This window comes from Elephantulus edwardii, unplaced genomic scaffold (assembly GCF_000299155.1).
Source record: "Elephantulus edwardii isolate Elephantulus edwardi_28Jun2011 unplaced genomic scaffold, EleEdw1.0 scaffold00027, whole genome shotgun sequence".
Classification (NCBI taxonomy): Eukaryota; Metazoa; Chordata; class Mammalia; order Macroscelidea; family Macroscelididae; genus Elephantulus; species Elephantulus edwardii.
Window position 1 is genome coordinate 18,116,718 of NW_006399777.1, and position 20,492 is coordinate 18,137,209.

The 20,492-nt window shown below is 42.8% G+C and overlaps 1 protein-coding gene across 1 annotated transcript in view; it reads left to right on the top strand.

The window, feature by feature from the left end:
- Nucleotides 1-313: 313 nt before the first annotated feature.
- AZI2 (5-azacytidine induced 2) overlaps nucleotides 314-20,492 on the top strand; it is a 28,488-nt gene continuing 8,309 nt past the window's right edge. Inside the window, exons 1-5 of the mRNA XM_006883381.1 lie at nucleotides 314-529; nucleotides 4,305-4,430; nucleotides 4,783-4,882; nucleotides 5,942-6,090; nucleotides 16,983-17,041. Coding sequence (XP_006883443.1) covers nucleotides 314-529; nucleotides 4,305-4,430; nucleotides 4,783-4,882; nucleotides 5,942-6,090; nucleotides 16,983-17,041 — 650 coding nt within the window. The remainder of the gene's footprint in view (nucleotides 530-4,304; nucleotides 4,431-4,782; nucleotides 4,883-5,941; nucleotides 6,091-16,982; nucleotides 17,042-20,492) is intronic.

Here is a 20,492-nt window from a genome sequence, read left to right on the forward strand (position 1 = left end):
TTGCCATGCAGTTAGTAATAAAGATAGGATTCGTTCTCCTTGCGCCTCTGATGGTGGAGTTAGTAACAGCAGAAACAGCAGCGAAATACTGTCGGGTAATTGACCCAGAGCCACTCAGATACCGAGCAGTAGAGTTTGGATTAGGAAAACAGGGCAGGCTGCTTCCAGAGGCCGCTCTTCATACTGTTTCAAAAAGATGGGCGTTTTTAAACATTGCCTGGTCTTCCCAGGTCTCTGAACACACGTATCCCCCACCCCTGCTGGTTCATTCGGTAAGACCTGAGTGTCCCTGTTTTTCTTTGACCTAGCTGTCATGGACACGCTGATGGAAGACGACATCTGCATTCTGAACCACGAGAAAGCTCACGGGAGAGACAGAGTGATTCCCGTCTCCATATACTCGGGAGATGAGTCTGTTGCTTCGCATTTTGCCCTGGTCACGGCGTACGAAGACATCAAAAAACGACTGAAGGACTCAGAGAAAGAGAACTCTTTGTTAAAGAAAAGAATACGAGTTTTGGAAGAAAAGGTAATTTTATCAGCAGTGTGTTTTATCAGTTAAGGAACAGTTTGAAAAAGATTTGAAACTTTAAATATTTTTCCTTCTTCACGTCCATTTTAATACTAAATTTCCAGCCGTTGACCACTAATCTCTAACCCTCTGGCATTGTGTTCCCTGTTTGATGTCACTGGTATCTGTCGCCTAGGGCTTAATAATAACTTAGAAGGGAAAGTTTTGAAATATTTTCCTTCTTTATCCAGATCTCATTGTATTCTCATTATATTATAGCTTAAAGATTGGTGCAAAAGTAAATGACACACCAGTGAGGGAAATCAGAGAGTCAGATTTCTTCACCACAACTGAGAATTCACCATAACTTTTATCATCTTCAATTTTTTTTTTCGTTCTTGCATGCACATAGGAATACCTGCTTTTTTTTTAAGTTCCGTTTTTTTCAAGTATGATTTATGTATGTAGATCTATTCATTTACGTATATACATTGATATTGACACATTTTGAGTTTTGTTGTTGAGTACCATCGAGTCAAAACTGACCCATAGCTGACCCTCTAGCGGGTTTTCAGAGGCAGTTAATCGCGTGGGAAGAGATTGCCCATCTTTTTCCCGGGAGCAGCTGGTGAACTTGAACCGCATGCCTTTGGGATCACTCTGCAGTTTCTTATCACTAGGCCAGCTGAGCTCCCATGAGTACTGCTTTTAAAGGATAAATAAATAACTGCTGTTTACTTTTCTATACAGAAACTGGGTCTCTTGAGTTGTTTAGAATTTATCAGCAAAGTGATCTAGTTGTGTGTGATTGCTTCAGAGTGACACCTTGTGACAAAGTCGAGCCGCCCAGGGGTTTTTCTGGGCTCTCATCTTTATTGACACTCTGGAAGTCTGGCAGGCTGACTGGCAGGATGGCTGGCGTCTTGATGGTGGCTCCTCTTGGTGGCAGTCAGGCAAGGGAAGTTTCTGGGGTCCTTTTCCTTGTGTGTTACTGTTGTTATAACCCTTCTAAAGTGGGTGGGTGGCCCTGGGCCTTAGACCAAGGGCCTTAGAGTAAGGGTAAATAAGGGTGGAGCCTGCTCCAGGCAGTAGCTTAAAATCCTTTAGGGCCCTACTTGTTTCTGGTGAAACATTCTTCTAGGTTGCATGACCCTGGTATGTCCACTTGCTGTACAGAGGTAACTTGTGGATACTGTGAAGCTGAACACTGTGACACTAATGTGTCAGATGTGAGAATGGTCACCCATGGTGGACAGTGTTTGGTAGAGGTCCTCGATCAAAACACGCTTGGAAGCAGGAGTGACATTCACTTCCGTAATGGCTTGCCCCTGGAAACCCTATGAATCTGGAGAAAGGACGAAAGTTATACAGGTCTCCAGGTCTTTCATTCATAGGGTCACTGTGAGTCACCTCCGACTTGACGGCACTTAACAACAGTCTTTATAGGAGCAGATTGTCAGGTCTTCTCGCATAGAACCCCAGGTGAATTTGAACTGCCAGCCTTCGGGGTCACAACCAAGTGGTCATCTGTTGTGCCACCAGGACTCCTTTATAAACCCTGTAGCTAATTCAGAATAAATTCTCACGTCTGCTTGGCTTTGTCTGTTGAACACTTCCCCACTGGCCGCTTCTATTTGAGTTTTAAGGTTCTATCTTAGTGTAGTTTCTATTTTGTTAGTTAAAAGTCAGTGTCACTTGTGTTTTCCAAGCAGCACCTTCCACACAGGGTGAAGGGAATGGATTTCTTAGCAGCTAAGAAAATGAAAATCCTTCGAGAAACTTGGCAATAAGGTTTGTTATTAGTGAAGGGGAAATCAATTATAACATTAATTTCTATGCATTCATGTGAATTTATCGTTTGCCGTAATGGGGATTAAATGTACTTTTTATATGCTGGGATAGAGTGAGAGAATTCCAATTTTGAAGCGTGTAGCTCTTTATTTGAAATTCAGAAAAATCGTGGTTTGGCATGTAGTTAATATGAGAAATATCTCTGTTCTCTGTGACCAAGCATCCTGTCCCATCTTATTCTGAAATAATACAGGCTTTCATGAACTAGCACATTTATTCCTCACATGTCAAGTGCCTTCCCCTGGTAGCTCTCTGATGATGGAGATTTCATATTAATGGCTTAGAAGATGTGTAAGAACTTTTAGAAGAATGAGCTTCTGTGATGCATTATGAATTAATATCCCAGAACACTTAATTGTGTCATACATAGACTAAGAAGCCGTTGTCTGAACAGAACCTGGTAACATTGCATGGTTTAAAAACAAGAAAGGCGCTCATCAGGGTTGTATCCTTTCTCCATACCTGTTCAGTCTGTGAGCACATTTGGGAAGGTGGACTATATGAAGAAGAAAGTGACATCAGGATTGGAGGAAGACTCGGTAACAGCCTGCGATATGCACATGACACAACCTTGTTGCAGAAAGTGAAGAGGACTTAGATTTGCTGTCAAAGATCAAAGACTATAATCTTAATTAGGATTACATCTCAACACAGAAAAAAACACAACACCCCAAAATGCCAAACTCCTCATCACTGGACCAATCAATAGGCAACATCATGATAGATGGAGAAAAGATTGACGTTGTCAATGATTTCCTTTTACTGGGATCCACAATCAGCACCCTTGGTGTTAGAAGTGAAGAAGTTAAAGACGTATTGCATTGAGAAATCTGCTCTCAGGGTTCCCTCCAGAGTCCTAAAGAGCAAGGATATCCGTTTAAAGACTGAGGTGCTCCTGATCCAGGCCATGGTATTTTCACTTACTTCCTGGGCATCTGAAAGTTGAACAGTGAGTGAGGAAGACTGAAGAGGAATGAATGACCTTTCCATTGCATTGGTCAAGAGTGCCAAATGGACGGCCAAAAGGACAAACAAGTGTGTGTGGGAGGAAATGCAGCCAGGACACTCCTTAGAGGCAGGGACGGTGGAAGTTTGTCTCTGACACTGGGGCGTGCTGTCGGGGGGACTAGTCCTTGAAAAAAACAATGTGATGGGAAAGGTCGAGGGTTAGTGAAAGGGAGGTGGACTTCTGAGGTACTGGATCGGCCCGGTGACTATTAACAGTGGGCATGTCAGAATCGATAGATGGTGCAGGCCAGGGCAAAATTTGGATTTGTTGTTGAGAGGATGGCTGTGAGTCATAGTCGCCTCAGTGGCACCTAACAACAGCTATAGCAGCATCTTAAAGTGTGTCACACCGTTCGAGAAAACACATGCGATAGAAAGGTTTTAAAAAAGATTGTGCTGTTTTGGATTTGATTTGGGTTTTGGGTTCTTCTTCAGTATGGATAATTATTGTGCTGTTAGCTCTTGTCCAGTTGACCCCTGGCTCGTTAGTGTCACAAGGTAGAAAGGCTGGGGGAGGGTCTTGTCTGTACGCTGGGATTGCAGTGTAGGTGCTTGCCACTAGGCCACTAGAGCTCCCTAGGAAATTCTGTTTTTAGTCGTCTTTTTCAATTTTATTATTTTTTTTGTGTGGACTGTCAAATTGGATCTGACTGGTACAGGAGGAGATTGTCCCTCCTCCTCCAGCAGAGCATCTGGTGGATTCGAACCGCGCACCTTTTCTGTACTCTTAAAGCAGAGGCTGCTTCTGTGGAACCACTGGATGGGTTCATGTGGCCAGCATTTAGGCCATCAGCCAGTCCCTGGCAAGTTGTGCCACCTTGTATTAAAATAAAATGTGATCTCATTAGGAAACTTGGCTTTTTGAAAATTCAGAATAATTTTTTTAAAAAATGTTTTTAAGAATATCCTTTCTCTTTAATTTTATAACCTCTAGCTTTTAGAAGGTCGACCAGATGAAGAAGTAGCCTCTGTGGGGCGAGAGCAAGTCAATAAGGCCTATCACGCGTACCGAGAGGTCTGCATTGATAGGGATAATCTGAGGAGCCAATTGGAAAAGATGGTAAGTGAATGCAAAAAAGAATTATCTACACACTACAAAAGACTTTTCCCCTTCAAGAAGTTTAAGGTTAGACATAACAAGTTAATGACTTTATACTTCTTGAGTAAAATGCATTTAAAACATGTTTAAGGGAATAATGGGATTTTTTGATAATTGTGATTTATTTGTATACAACACAAGTGCTTTGTATTCCGTGATACTGAGTGCTGGTAGTACTCACTGGCCAATCACAAGGTCAGTGGTTTGAACCCTGCAGCCACTCTGTGGGAGAACCATGGGGCTTTCTGATACCTGAAAGCAAAGATGCATTGATTGTATTGAATGTCATTTGGCATTTTCTCTGCTTAACTAGAATAAAGACAACTCTGAATCTTTGAAAGTATTGAATGAACAGCTACAGTCTAAAGAAGTAGAGCTTCTGCAGCTAAGGACAGAGGTGGAGACTCAGCAGGGTATGCCCCTTCCTTGTTCTGAATGTTCTAATCCAGCCATGCATTTGTCCATTTACGTGTTGTATCCATGAAACGATTTCTTTACCTATACCTAAGGCTGTTTTCCTTACTTGTATCTAAGGCTTATTATGTCTCTCTTCTCCTTTCATAAAATATCAGCGTAAAGTTCCCCCCATGTGTGTAAATAGCGCTTTTCTCAGAGAAGACATAGTGATTCAGGGCTCGTTTGTGTTGAATTAAAAGAGGAAGCAGAGTTAGATGCTCTCCTCATGAACACCATTTGCCCTGGCCATTTCCTCCTGCTCAGCCTGTCTGCACGGCCATGGAATAATTAGAGCTGTCATTTTACTCATTTATTCCCTTTCTAAAGGTAACTAAAAGTCCAAGAGGAAGTGGCAGCTCAAGTCTGAGGGACGTGGCGGTTAGCGTGTACCCATGAACATTGAAGCTTGGACTTTGCAGAGAACTTTTGCTAGGAATTGAAACCTCAGGATAGCAGGTCAAGAGTGTTTCTAAATAGGTGTAGATGCTAAGTGTTGAGTTCGAAGTCCAGAGTCAAGTAATAGCCAGCTGTTTTGTATTTTGTACTGTGATAAAATTGCTTTGACATGATACTTGTCAGACTTCCAGACCAGCTTGTCAAACTCTATAAAGGAACTGGATGAGATGAACAGCTGATTGTGTTTCTTATTTTTATCACAGTTCTAACATTTACTTCTACAAACTAGGGGATTACTGATCTCTGTGCAGTCATAGCCTAGACTTGATTAGTGTAGGCTCTTTTAAACTCCAGACTGGCAGTTTTACAACCTAAATAGAAAGTGAAGTGGGCCAGTAGGAGTGACTACTACATTCTAAACCAAGATTACTGGGTTTCTAAATTTCTGTTAGCATAAATCTCTGAAAGTTACTATTCATTTCTATTAGCATAAATCTCTGAAAGTTCCTATTAAACTATTATTATGAGTAATTCTGTTGTCTTTCTCGGTATAATCATTCTGGGATTGTAAACAGGACAGAAAACAGAGGTAACCTTTCTGCTGTCCGTCCTTTCTGTAGTGATGCGGAATCTGAATCCACCTTCCTCAAACTGGGAGGTGGAGAAGTTGAGCTGTGACCTGAAGATCCATGCTTTGGAGCAAGAGCTGGAACAGATGAGGAAAGAATGTCACGACCTCAGGACACAGCTGCAGACATCCAAGCAAACGGTACTAAAGAAGCCTTACCAGTGACGTTTGTGCTATTCTGTGCGTGTTAGGTAGGATTTATGATAAAAGAACCCTGTTGATGTAGTGGCTAAAGCTCTTGTTTGCTAACTGAAAGATGAGTGGTTCAAATCCACTAGCCACTCGGTGGGAGAAGGACATGGCAGGCTGCTCTACGAAGCTTTAACGCTCCGGGAACCTAGCTCCCTGTTCTGTAGGGATGTTGAGAGTCAGCGTCAACTCACAGCAGCGGATCTAGTTAGAGAATGGTAGAGATTTTAACTCACTACGATGGCACTGTTTGCATCTTTGAACAGTGTGTACATCATCCCTTACAGTCTGTGACAATGCCGTGTACTCTGTACTTCTAACGTGACCCTGTGCTGTCAGCTCAGTGTTGACCCTCCCGCACGTTTTCAAAGGCTGTAAATCACAGAGGGAGATTGCCCACCTTTCTCCCACAGAGCGAGCCTCTGTGGATTTGAGCCAGTCTTTACAGACTATACCATCAGAGTTCCCTAGAGCATGATCCCAGAACTATGTAACTTCGTTGCTTAAAAGAAGTCTCAAGAGTCATTTTATAACTCCTCTATCAAATTCCCTTTGATTGTCACTGTTTTCTTATATAAAATTTATAGAACAGCTTTCAAATTTCCCATTTAATATTTTTTATTAGCCTAGACACTACACAATGTTCCTCATAAAGTTCGTTTTCTTGAATTATTTGCTCAGCTAGAGATTGGACAGGTATGGAGAAAGGATTCAGCCCTGGGGCCCACCATTCTTTTTTTAAAAAATTTTATTATTTTTTGTGTGTGTACACCGTCAAATCAGATCTGACAGGTACAGGAGGAAATTGCTCCCCCTCCTCCAGCAGAGCATCTGGTGGATTTGAACCACATTCCTCTGGGACTGCAGTGCAGCTTCTTGCCACTAGGCCACCAAAGCTCTCTTAGGCCCACCATTCTTGATACTAAATCATGCAGTGTTCCCTTGCTCAGTTACACAATAGCTTTTTTTTTTTAATAACATTTTTATTATATACTGGCTTACTTACAGAGTTCATATACATTGTTTTTCACCCTGGCCTCGCTCTTCTTTACCCATCTCTCCCTCCACCCATCAAATTGTGGGACCCTATGATGAACTACCCCGCAACCATCCTCACTTCTGCTTCTTGGTCTAGGTAGAGGTTTCACATGAGCACAATTAAGTGCTCTGGGACTCTCATTCTTCTCATTTGTAACGATACACACTGTCACATAGAAGTCTTTGCATAGTCGATGAAACACAAATAAACATCCTTCTGGTACACTCTGTTTACAGCTAAGACCGATCTTACATCAGCAGTGATATGCCTGGCGCTACAGTTTCTTCTAAATCCAGCCTGAAAATCTGATAGTTCTCTGTCGATGTACTGTTCAAGCTGTTTCTGAATAATCATCAGTAAGATTTTGCTTGCATGTGATAATAATGATTGTTGTTGTTATGTGCCGTTGAGTTGCCTATGACTCATAGCGACCCAATGTACAACAGCCCTAAACTCTGCTCTATCCTGTGCCAATCTTCTTGTCTCCAGCACACCTACCTGCATTACCCCAATGACTGAATCAGTCTATCTCATCGAGGGTCTTCCTTTCCTATGCTGTCCTTTCACCCTCCCAAGTGTGATGTCCCTCTGATAATTTCCATGTCCTTTTGGGTCACCTTTTTTGGAATAGGAACAAATACAGATCTGCTACTGTCTGGTGACTAGGTAACTGACTTGTAAATTTCTTGGCACAACCTGGTCAGCACATCTAACGTCGGATCTGTTAATTGAAATATATTCATTGGTATCTTCTTGACGCCGGGAGCAGTCAGTGCATCTTGAACTTCTTCCTTCATCACCATTGGTTCTTGAACAAGCTGCTTCCTGAAATGGTTCCGTGTCGGCTAATTCTTTATTGTACAGTGACGTAGTGCATTGTGCTTCCTACATCGTTCAGGATTTTGCCCTTGGCATCCTTCAGTATTGGAACTCAGAGTTCAAATTTAGTTTTCAGTTCTTTCAGCTTGAGAAATGCTGAGCAAGTTCTTCCCTTTTTGTTTTCCAACTCCAGCTCTTTGTTTGCCTTTATCATTAGAATACTTGCTTTTTCTTCTCAGGCTGTCCTTGAAATTTTCTGTTCATCTCCACTTAGGCAATTCTGGAATTGGTTTGGGCCTCTCGACGTTCTAGTACAATTGATGACATCCTTTTAGTTTTTTCTTTCACCTTTGTCTCAGTGTCCTTTTGCTTTTCTTCATGGATGATATCCTTGATGTCATCCCACACCTCATTTGGTCTTTAGTCATTAGTTTTCAGTGTCTCTGGCAGCAGGATTGGTGGAAGACTTAATCAACCTGCATTAGGCAGGTGGCACAACCTTGCTTGGTGAGAGTGAGGAGGACTGGAAGCGCTTGCTGCAGAGATCAAGGGGTGACTGGAGTTTTCAGTATGAATTGTGTCTTAGTGTCAACCACAGGGCCAGTATGCAGCATTATAGTAGATGGAGAGAAGATACTAGATCCAGAGTCAACACCATTGGGACTAGCAGTAAGAAAATCAAAAGATGTGCTGTTATTGTTAGGAGCCATCGAGTCACCTGCAACTCATAGCGACCTTATGTACAACAGACCTAAACCCTGCTGTATCCTGTGCTAATCTTACTGTCTCCAACACACCTACCTCATTACCCCAGTGATGGAATCAATCCATCTTATCAAGGGTCTTCCTCTCCTGCGCTGTCCCTCAACCCTCCCAAGCATGACATCTCTCTCCAAGGACTAGTCCCTCCTTGCAACATGTCCGGAGTATGTCAGACGAAGCTTCAGAATCCTTGCCTCCAAGGATCAGCTTGGCTTCACGCTCTCCAGGATGAACTTGTTTGTTCTCCTAGCAGTCGTACTCTTCTCCAACACCACAGGTCAAAGGCATCAATTCTCCTACTATCATCCCTAGTCAGTCATTGTCCAGCTTTTTGATACATAGCAAGTAATTGTAAGGACCATGGCCTTTATCAGGTGCACCTTAGTCTCCAGACTAACATTGGTGCTCTTCAGCACTTTGGAGAGGTCTCTAACAGCAGACTTTCTCAATGCAGTTCACCTCTTGATTTCCTGGCTGCTGGTACCAAGAATGTTGATTGGAGAGCCAAGCAAACTGAAGGTGTTAACAATTTCAGTCTCTTCCACATATATCATGATGCGCATTTGGCCCAGCAGTGAGAATCTTTGTTTTCTTAACGTTGAGGCTCAATCCATATTGGAGGCTGCAGTCCTTGACCTTCTGCAGCAGGTGCTTCAGGTCCTCCTCAGTTTCAGCAAGCAGGGTTGTGTCATCTGTGTAAGGCAGATTGTTGATGAGTCTACCTTTAATCCTGATGCCACACTTCTCCTCATAGAGCCCAGCCTCCTGGATAATGTGTTCTGCATATAGATTGAAAAGATACTGAGGTAGGACATACCCTTGACTCATACCCTTCCCAGTTTTGAACCATGCAGTGTCTCCTTGCTCTGTTCTGATGACTGCCTCCTGGTCCAAGTATAGGTTTCACATAAGCACAGTCAAGTGTTACACTGGAAAAATCTGCAGCTAAGGACCTCTCCAAGGTGCTGAAGATCAAGGATGTCAGTTTATAAAGGTTAGTGTGCACCTGATCCAAGCCTTGGTCTTGTCAGTACTTATCTGAAGGTTGGGGAGTGAATAAAGATGCCAGGAAGGATTGACATCTTGGAGTGAAGTTGCTGGAGAAAGTCCCACGGACTGCCAAGAGAACACAGGTGTCTTGTAGAGAGTGCAGCCGGGGAATGATGGTGAAACTTAATCTCACATACTTTGCACATGTTGCTAGGAGGGGCCGTTCTTGGAAAGGACATCATACCAGGAAAAATACAGGGTCAGCAGAGGAGGGGCGACTCCTAACGAGATGAATTGGCATTATGACCTTAACAAAGGGCTCAGGTGTGGCAGAGACGATAAGGAGGACGGGGCAGGAAAGGACAGGGTTCAGATCTGCCATTCGTAGAGTCACTGTGAGTCATAGTCTCCTCGACAGCACCTAACGACGGTAAACCAAGAAAGTATGTGGATTTTAGAATTCTTTTTTTTGTGTGTGTAAAGGAAGTCTTGATAAGTTTGAGAGAAGTTTAATTTTCAGTGAACAGCTGAGAGTTTAGGGAATGGGAAGAGGAGCAGTTCTTGCTGCATTGCTGAAGTTGGGCACCAAAGCACAGGCTTTTCTGGGCCCTCAGGAGTCTGTTTACTTCCCACTCCGATCTGACCAGCTGGAGTACTGTTTGCAGATAATGGGACAGAGTGTGCTGAAGATCAAAGGGGCAGCTGATAAAAAAAGCCGAGTTAAGAGAGCAAATCTCCATAGTAGAGAATTTAAGAGTTGTTAGAAGAAACTGAGAGGTGTAGTAATGTGGCGTCAACTAGCCATATATTTGTGTATGTGTATATACCCTGTGTGTGTGCACGCGTGTGCCGTGGAGCCGACTGATACCTGACCCTACAGCAGGTTTCAGAGGCAGTAAATTGCGTGGGAGGAGATTGCCCAGCCTTTTCCCATGGAGTGTCTGGTAGATTTGACTTGCGTGCTTAGGGAATTGCATTGCATCTTCTTACTTCCCAGTATATCAGTGTGTTGGTATGTATATATATGTGTGTGTGTACATAATATATATTTGCACACTCACACCCATCCTTACATCTGTCAACCTATAGATACAGATATCCTCTGTGAACATTCTGAAGAGTCCAGGTTAAGCAGGAAATGAAAAGATGAATTCCATTGGGAAAGTCTGCTGTCAGAAACCTCTCCAGAGTGCTGAAGAGCAGCGATGTCAGTCTGGAGACTGTAGGGCACCTGATCCAGACCATGGTCTTATCAGATTACTTGGAATGTGTCAGAGAGCTGGACAGTGACTAGGGATGATAGAAGGAGAATTGATGCCTTTGAGCTGTGGTGCTGGAGAAGAGTATTGATTATACCATGGACTGATAGGAGAACAAACAGGTTCATCCTAGAGAGGCTGAGACCAGGCTGCTCCTTGGAGGCAAGGATTCTAAAGCTTTGTCTGACATACTTTGGACATGTTGCAAGGAGGGACCAGTCTTTGGAGAGGGATGGCATACTTGGGAGGGTGGAGGGACAGCACAGGAGAGGGAGACCCTCTATGAGGTGGATTGATTCAGTGAGTGGGGTAATGGGGGTGGGTGTGTCAGAGACAGTAAGATTGACACATAATAGAGCAGAGCAGGGGTTAGGGCTGTTGTACATAAGGTTGCTGTGAGTCGCAGGCGACTCAACAGCACATAACAACAACAATTGGGAAGGAAGTATTGAATGGCTTTTATCACACAATAAGTAATAATCTGTGTTGTATAATCATCATCATCATCATCATCTGTATTGTAGAATGAGAAGCAGTATTAGTTAAGAGTAGTAACCAGTCATGGTTAAAAGTACTAGCTATGAAATGATAGAAACTTGCTTTGTGTTTTGCTCTTTAATGGTATAATGTTGTGTACCGTCTAATCAGACCCGACCCATCGCTGACCCTGTGGGTTTTCAGAGGCAGTAAAGGGAATGAGAGGAGCTTGCCTATTATTCTCAGAGCAGCTGGTGGATTAGAATCACGGGCCTTTGAGATTGTAGCACAGCTTCTTAGCACTAGGTGACCAGAGCTGCTTGGTATAACATTAGGAAAGGCAATGAACTGTTTTGAAATTGTTTCCATAAAATAGATTTTTATAGTGCCTGTTTTTTGTTACTTTAGACAACATCTGTCCAACAGGTTGTTGTTTTGTACGATGGAGTTGGAACTCACAGCTGACCCTCCAGAGGGTTTTCAGAGGCTGTAAATAGCACGGGAGGGGATTACCCATCCTTCTCCTACAGAGCAGCTGGTGGATTTGAACCACCTGCATTCGGATTGCAGTGCACGTTCTTAACCACTAGGCCACCAGAGCGCCTGAAGAACAGGTAGTGTGTTTTCCGTAACTTTTAAACAAAGCACACAGATGAGGGTAGTCCAGGAATGCAGTGCATTTACACGTGTCAGTGTACATTTAGGGATCTCGGGGCACAGTCTGTAGGGAGTTGCATTGCTGGGCCGGAAGTTGCTGGTCCAGAGGCAGCTAGCGCCTGCCTGTTCTAGTCCACTAGTCGGGCGGTCTCTTCTTTCAGGCTTTGCACGTACAGATTTGTAGTTTATCAGGTACTCTTTTTCCACTAGGTGGTGCCATGGAATACATTTTGCTTTGAGATTTAGTGTCCAAAACCACCGAAACAAACTTTCAGATGTACAAGACACTTGAGAAAAACTTTCTTCTTTTTCATTTTGGGTTTCCCCCTCTTTCTTTGTTTTAGTTTTTGCAAGCAAGAAATTGAACACAGAGACTAGATCACTGTGAGGGTAGAGAAGATGAGATGTTTGAATATAAAAAAAAGATTAATTAAACTGTGGCCAGATTTTAACAAGGATTTAGTTATGGGTTGGGTTAGAGAAGATATGAATTAAAAATTATGGCGAATCATGGAGAATCAGAAAAGGGGTGAGGGAAAGTATATTAATATATGAAGGGTTCTGAAGTAAAATATTATGGATTGTGTACTTTTTTTTTGATTGTGTACTTTTAAAATCTTATTTTGTGATGATACTGCCCAGAATCTCCTTGTGTCTGGAAATAAGAGCTGGCTGAAAAGAAGAGTTTCTGTTATTGAACCTTAATTCTTGTTATTAGGCATCAATAGGTTGACTTAGTCTCCTAGCAACCTTAGGAACAACAGATCTGAACCCTGGCCTGGGCTGCAAGCCCGTTGTTGCAATCTCTACGTCAGTCTGTCTCTTTAAGAGTCTCCCTCTTTCTCTGACCCTCTTCATTTCCCAGCATATCTTTTCCAGGGCTGATCCCCCTGACAACAGGCCCAAAGTGTGAGACAGAGTTTCACCATCCTTCTTCTCAGGAGCGCCCTGGTTGTGAATCCTTTAAGACATTTATTTGTTCTTTTGGTGGTCCATGGGATGCTCCTTACCCATCACCAGCACACCACAGTTCAAAGGTATCAGTTCTTCGGTCTTCCTTATTCATACATAGCTCAACTTTCACATGCGTAGGAAGCAGTTGAAAAGACCACGGCTTGAATCAGGTGCACCTTAGTTTTTAAATGGACATCCTTGGTTCCCAGCATTCTAAAGTGTTCTATGACAGCAGGTTTCTCTCATGCAACACGTCTTTTGATTTCTTGACTGCTGTACCACAGGTATTGATTGTGTAGTAAGCGAAATGAAATCATTGAAAACGTCAGTCTTTTCTCCATATATCATGATACTGTCTATGGTCCAGTGGTAAGGATTTTTGTTTTCTTGATGTTGAGATCTAACCCAAATTGAAAGGTGTCGTCTTTTGATTTTCTTCAGTGTTTCAAGTTCTGTTTACTCTTGGCCAGTAAAGTTGTATTGTCCACGTAATGCAAGTTGTTGATGAATCTTGCTCCAATCCTGATGCTACGTTTTTCTTCACCTAGTCCAGCTTCTTCTGTTATTTGGGCAGCGTACTATTCTTATGTGCGGTTGACTCAGAGCTGACTCATAGCTAGTCCTTTAGCCGGTTTTCTGAGGCAGAAAATGGCACTGGAGAATATTGCCCATCTTTCTCAAGATATGAAAGTCAGTGGGTTCGAACTTCCTGCCCTTGGGTTGGCAGTGCAGTAGTGCAGTTCCTTACCACTAGACAGACCACCAGAGCACCTAGAAAGGTTCAATAGAAGATGGTGAAAAGATACAGCCTTCTCTGATTTTAAACCGTGCAGTGTTCTCTTGTTTTGCTTAGACACCTGCTTCTTGGTCTAAATGTAGGTGTCACAAGAACACTATGAATCCTTCAGGATTCCTATTCTTCTCACTGTTTCCTGTAGCCCTTAGGCCAAGACCTCCTCAGAATCCAGCTTGACCTTCTGGCAGTTCCCTATTGATGTACTATTCCAGGCATTTTTTTAAGTCTTCAGCAAGATTTTACTTGTGTGTCGTATTGATGGTATTCTTTGATAGTTTCCACATTCTGTTAGATCACCATATTTAAAATGGGTACAGATACTTCCTTCCTCTTGTCAGTGTGCCAGGTACCCATCTTCATATTTGTTGGCCGAGATTGTCCAAGGTTACCATTTGTTGAAAAGCCCACCTTGGCATTTCAACTCCTCGGCCTTATTTTTTGACAGCCTTCAGGGCAGCTTGGACTCCTCCTTTCCTCACCGTTGGTTCTGGATCTAGTACGACTTCCTGAAATGGTTCCATGTCAACCAGTTCTTTCAGGTGCAGTGACTCTGCATTCTTTCCATCTTCTTTTAATGTTTTTGGCATCACCAGTGTTTTGCCACAGAGTCCTTCACTGTTGCAACTCAGGACCTTGTAATTGTTTCTCAGTTCTTTCAGACTGAGAAATGCTGAGTGTGTTCTTCCCTTTTAATTTTCTAACTCCAGCTCCTTGCACATTTTGGTGGGTGTTTTTTCTGTTTTGATTTTTAATTTTATTAATTTATTTTTTAAAAATTTTATTTTATTATTTTTTGTGCATATACTGTCAAATCAGATCTGACTGGTACAGGAGGAAGTTGTCCCTCCTTCTCCGGCAGAGCATCTGGTGGATTCGAACTGTTTACCTTTGGGATTGCAGTACAGCTTCTTGCCACTAGTCCACCAGAGCTCCCCTTGTTTTTTAATTTTATTTTTTGTTTGTGGGCGTGGGTACCGTCAAATCGGATCTGACTGGTACAAGAGGAGATTGCCCCTCCTTCTCCTTCAGAGCATCTGGTGGATCTGAACTGCATACCTCTGGGATTGCAGTGCAGCTTCTTGCCAGTAGCCCACCAGAGCTCCCTCTCCTTGCACATTTTGTGATAATAGTTTGCTTTGTGTTTTTGAGCTGTCTTTTGTAACCTTCTGTTTGGCTTTTATTTTTTTTCCCTCCCCCTTGTTTTGGCTTCTTTTCATTCTAGTGCAAGCTTGGGAATCTCTTCTGACATCATTTTGGTCTTTTCTTTCTCTCCTCTCTTTATAATGACCTTTTGCTTTGTTCAAGGATGGTTTAATATGTCAAATCTATTCTTGAGATGGGTTTCAAATTCATTTGGGGTAGACTCAAGGTCGTATTTTGGGTTTGGTGGCCTTGTTTTCATTTTATGCATCTTCTATTTGAACTTGCATGTGAGTAGTTGACCAGTTGTCCCATGATTTGTCCTGGCGTTGTTTAGACTACTGCTCTTGAGCTTCTCCAGGGTCTCTTTCCACAGATCTGATTGGTCTGATTCCTGTGTGGTCCAGGAGGTGAGGTCCATGTGGGAAGTCCCCTTATTTTTAAAAAATAGTGTTTTCAGTAAATAAATCATTCACTGTACAAAATTCCGTCTTTCAGTTTCTGTTCTCATTTGTTACTTGGCCATTAGACTGTGTATTTGATCAGTTTTAGACTGTAAAAGCAGATAGAAATGCTCAGTTTCTTCGTCTTTGCCATTACTGGCTGGTGTGCATATTTGAGTAATAGTTAGACTCTGTGTGTGACTATGGCTAATACCCTGTGGCTCACAGCATTGTACCTCAGGATAGTTCTTGGAATACCGTTTTTTGACAGTGAATGAGACACCATTCTTCCTTTTGCCATTCCCATCGTAGCCGTTCTTCTGACTTTCACATTCAGAGTGACCAACACCAGGCTCTCCCAGCCCACTGATGCCTCGCTTGTTGGTCTTGAAGCATTCATTTAATTTTTGACAGCTTTCAGTTTCCCGCATTTATATGTCATCCATCCCATGTTCCGGTGAGTGTTCGCAGCTGTTCCTCGTCAGTTCTGAGTCTTGCCGAATCCCGTCAGCAAGTGAAGGGTCCTCACTGGGTGGAAGCTGTAGTCCGTCTGTCCTGTCATGCAGACTCTGCTTTGAGGACGAAGCTGTTCCCCACTTGCATTTTGAGTGCCTTACTGAGGGGCACTGGATCTAACAGTGCTGTCGTGTTATCCAAAGGGTCTCTGAGGGCCTGTTCTTTCAGAAGTGGGTGGCCAGTCCTGCTTTTTAGTCTGTCTTAGTCTAGAAGCTTCGTTGAAACCTTAACAGTCTTGCTTTTATATTAAAAATACTGCAAATATTTTAAATAATACACTTCCTGTAAAACATTTGTTAGCATCTTCAGAATTATTTATTATTCTTCACTGACATAGTAGTGTGTCTTTTTAATATTTGATTAGGAAACTCCTTTGACTAATGCCTGGTATTGGAGAAGACATGGTTCTTGGCGCAATTGCGGATCCTATGCTCCTTGTCTTGTAGACTCCTGCAATTCCAGAGTCCCATTATATTTATATTCCCAGCAGCTGGTCTTAAGGCACTAGAACTCTTGGGTCAGAGGAGTGCTAAGAGTTGGGTTAGTAGAGGGGGTGAGTTTAGAGATGTGTGGGGTCCCTAGGGGATTCTCAGTGTGCTCGGTGAAGTAAAGGTTCAGCTGGTCCTCAGGTAGCGGGACCTATTTAGCTTGAACATTGTTTCTTGAGATTATGTATCCTTAGGACCCTGTTGATGTGCAGCTCAAGGTTGTATGACACTGTTATGCTGCTAACCAAGAGGTCTGAGGTTCGAATTCACCAGCTGCTCCACCAGAGAAAGATGGTCAGTCTCCTCCCAGGCAGTTTACTGCCTCTGAAAACATGCTGGAGGCTCAGCTAGGGGTCGGTTTCCACTCCATAATCCTCAGTAACAACATGATAGATGTTTCCTGTAAAACCTGGAGGTCTCTAGCAGTAAGCTCTTGAGGATAAATAGAATGTAACAGTTACAATGTGCTAAGTTTTTTTACTTTTATTTTTAAACAAATGCTAGAATCTCTCTGATGAAGATAATCTGAAGAGCAGAGATCTCCAGGCATTCAGCATTTCAAGGTATGAACTTTCTTCAACATTAAAACAAGAATGTGTGTTATTTTCTTCTGCAGGTCAGTTAGTGTGGGTTTCTATATTTCTATTATGATTTAATTTTAAAAGAAGAATGGACACAACTGTAATCGTAGACTGTTGCGTTTGTCAAAGAAAAAGAAATAGCTGTTACTTAACAACACATTTGAACTTGAACAGTAGAAAAATCCATTCTTTGATGCCTTAAACAGAAAGATTGGCATCTGGCCATATCCCTGCGCTCCCATGGCCTAGTGGTCAGAAGCTCCATTGCAATCACCAGGTCACGCAGTTTGAATCCACCAGCTGCTTGAAGGGAGAAGGATGGGCAGTCTCCTCCTGTGTGATTGGCTGCCTCTGAAAATCTGCTGGAGGGTCAGCTGTGGGACAGTTATGACTCTATGGTATGCAGTAACACAAAGTACCTGGTGAGAAATCCTGATTTTGTATTTAAATAATTATGCATGCTAATCATAACCCTTTGTTTAAAGGCAAAGGGCAAACTTGAGTAATTTAGTCTTTCCAATATAATGAAATATACCCCAGATTATATGGTACATATATCCAAAACCAGTTCATATATCTTAAGACCTTTTTCCCAAATAAATTCTGTTAAGTTACTTAACTTCTGTGCTCTAAATTTCATAATATTTGTTTCTGCTATGTATCTTCATGTGTGTAGATATCACCCCCAGCCAATGAGAAATATAGATGTGACTTCATTGTAAAACCTTCTTTTTAACACTAGATGTCCAAAGTTTACTATCCCAGGGAAGTAGTATAGATTACCACCTATTTGTCTCGTGAGTCCTCGTGAGTCAGTGGTTAAATGATGTGGCTGGTAACTAAAAAGTAAGTGGATAAAACCCTCCGGTCACGTTGTGGATAAAGCTGAGGCCATCTGCTTCTGTAAAATTTCCAGCTTTGGAAACTCTCCGGGCAGTGGGTTATTCCTTTCAAGAACGAGATTTGAGAAAAGAGATCCGTTTCAGAAAATTGTGTATCCTCTCTTCTATTAAGTAATTAGGGCACCAGTGTGCTAAAGAGTAATGATGCTCGTCTAGAGACTAAGGTGCACATGATCTTCTCAGTTGCTTGTTGTGCACCTGAGAGCTGGACAGTAAATAAGGATGAGCGAAGATTTGATGCCTTTGAGTTGTGGTGCTAGAGAAGAGTATTGAACATACCAACGACTGCTTAGAGAACAAACAGGTCTGTCCTGGAGAAGGTGAAACCAGACTGCCCTGTGGAGGCAAGGATTTTGAAGCTCACTCTCAAATTCTTTGGGCGTGTTGCCAGGAGAGACCAGTCCTTGGAGAACAACATCAAGCTTGGGAGGGTGGAGGGTCAGCACAGGAGAGGAAGACCGTGGATGAGATGGATTGAACTGTGACTGGCAGTGGAGTCAGGTGTGTCAGAGACGAGGTTGACTCCGGATAGAGCAGCGTTCAGATCTGTTGTTCATGCGATCACTGTGAGTTCTAGTTGACTCAGGTACATAACACAACAGCAGTTGAGATTTCAGACTTTGTGGGCTGGGCTCGACATAACTACTTAAATTATACCTTCAACTTTTATAGCAAAGAAATAAAGCCTTAAAAGCAAAACTCTCATGTCTAATATAGTATCTGTTTAAGTTCTTTTCTCAAGGCCATGTGTAGAGAAAATTGTCCTAAAGGACTTATTTATCTCGTATAAAAATTTCTGTGACCCCCTACTACAACATTTATGCATGTTCTTTTTACAGTGAGCCAACGTGGCCTCTTACTAATTATACCATGTGCATTGCTATTGAATCGAGTCAATTCCTAGCTAGTCCTCCAGCGGGCTTTTGGTAGAGTGTGAATCAGGAGCAGAGTGCCCGTTGGCTACTCCCAGAGCTGCTGGTGGATTCCAACTACCAGAGAGGCACTGCCTTTGGTCTGGCCGTGCAGCTGCCTGTGGACTGTGCCATGAAAGCTTCCTTGTGAGTTATTGTTACATGCAATTGAACGGAACCAACTCAGCTGACTCGCCAGGGTTTTACAGAGGCCGTAAATCAGGTGGGAGTAGATCGCCTGTCTTTCTCCTGAGGAGATGTTAGTGGATTTGAACTTAGTGCTTTCAGGTTGGCAGCATAGCTCCTTACCATTAGGCCTCCAAAACTCCCTTTATTAATTATTAGCCACTTTTAAATCATTTTGGGAAAAGGCAGGGAATGAAGAAAGACTTTCAGAATCAGACTTGTCAGATAAAGGGCCTGGGTAGTGTATTATTGTTGTTAGGTGCCATCAAGTCCAGTATGACTTACAGCGACTCTGTGAAGAGCAGACCTGAACCCTGCCCTATCCTGTGCCATCCTCGTCATCTCTCATCTCTTTGGTGTCTTCCTCTCTCTTGCTGACCCTCCATCTTTCCAGGCATGGTGTTTCTCTCCAAGGATTAATCTCACCTCGCTACATGTCCACAGTCTGAAGGATGAAGCTTCACCATCTCTGCCTGCAAGGAGCACTCCTGGATGTATTTTTTTCCAAGACTTACCTGCTTGCTGTTTTGGCAGTGTGTGAAATGTTCAATACTCTCTCTAGCACCACAGCTCAAAGGCTTCAGTTCTTCTGTCATTCTTATTCATTGTCCAGCTCTCTAATGCATAGCAGGTGATTGAGAAGACCATGGCCTGAATCAGGGGCACCTAAGTCTTCAGACTGACCTCCTTTTTCTTCAGCATTTTAGAGAGGTCCCTGACAGTGGGCTTGCCCAATGCAGTGAGACTTCTTCCGTCCGTATCATTTGGTTCACACTCAGAATAACTTTCAAAGATGATCCACGTCCACTCACCAGAATGTCTAAGGCATCTGATAACTTACAATCTAAAGAAGAGTTTCCAGACTAGGACTGGAGAGAATGAAAAGCCGAGGAAGGAAGCCAGATATTTTTTTTTCCCCTCTTGGAGGCATTTGTTGGTTTTTGAGGGGTAATTTTGACCATCTCAAAAAGGTCTAGGTGAACAGCAAGGATTAGAGTCTGGCGCCATGAGCAAGGAGTGGCTTCAAGAAATCACCTCTTCTGGGCTGGGACCCTGAAGGATGGGCCTTAGCAGCAAGCCTGAGTTGGAAATATATCAGGCCTCATGTATAGACTACAGTTTCCTATAGCATCATCTGAAATAGAATAAAAACAGTCTGAAAGTACATACATTGGGCATGTTGCTAGGAAGGGCTATTCCTTGGAGAGGGATATGATGCTTTTAAGGGTAGAGGGTCGGCAAAGAAGAGAAAGACCCTCAACCAGGTGGATTGAAACAAGGACAAATGCTATATGGTGGCACTGTTGTAGAATGAGGCTGACATCGGGATGGGGGTAAGACTGAGAAAAACTGGATGAAATATGTTTACGGCATTGAAGTCTTTGGGGGAGAGAATATTTTATATTTTAGGGCATTATGTTTATCGTAAGAGTA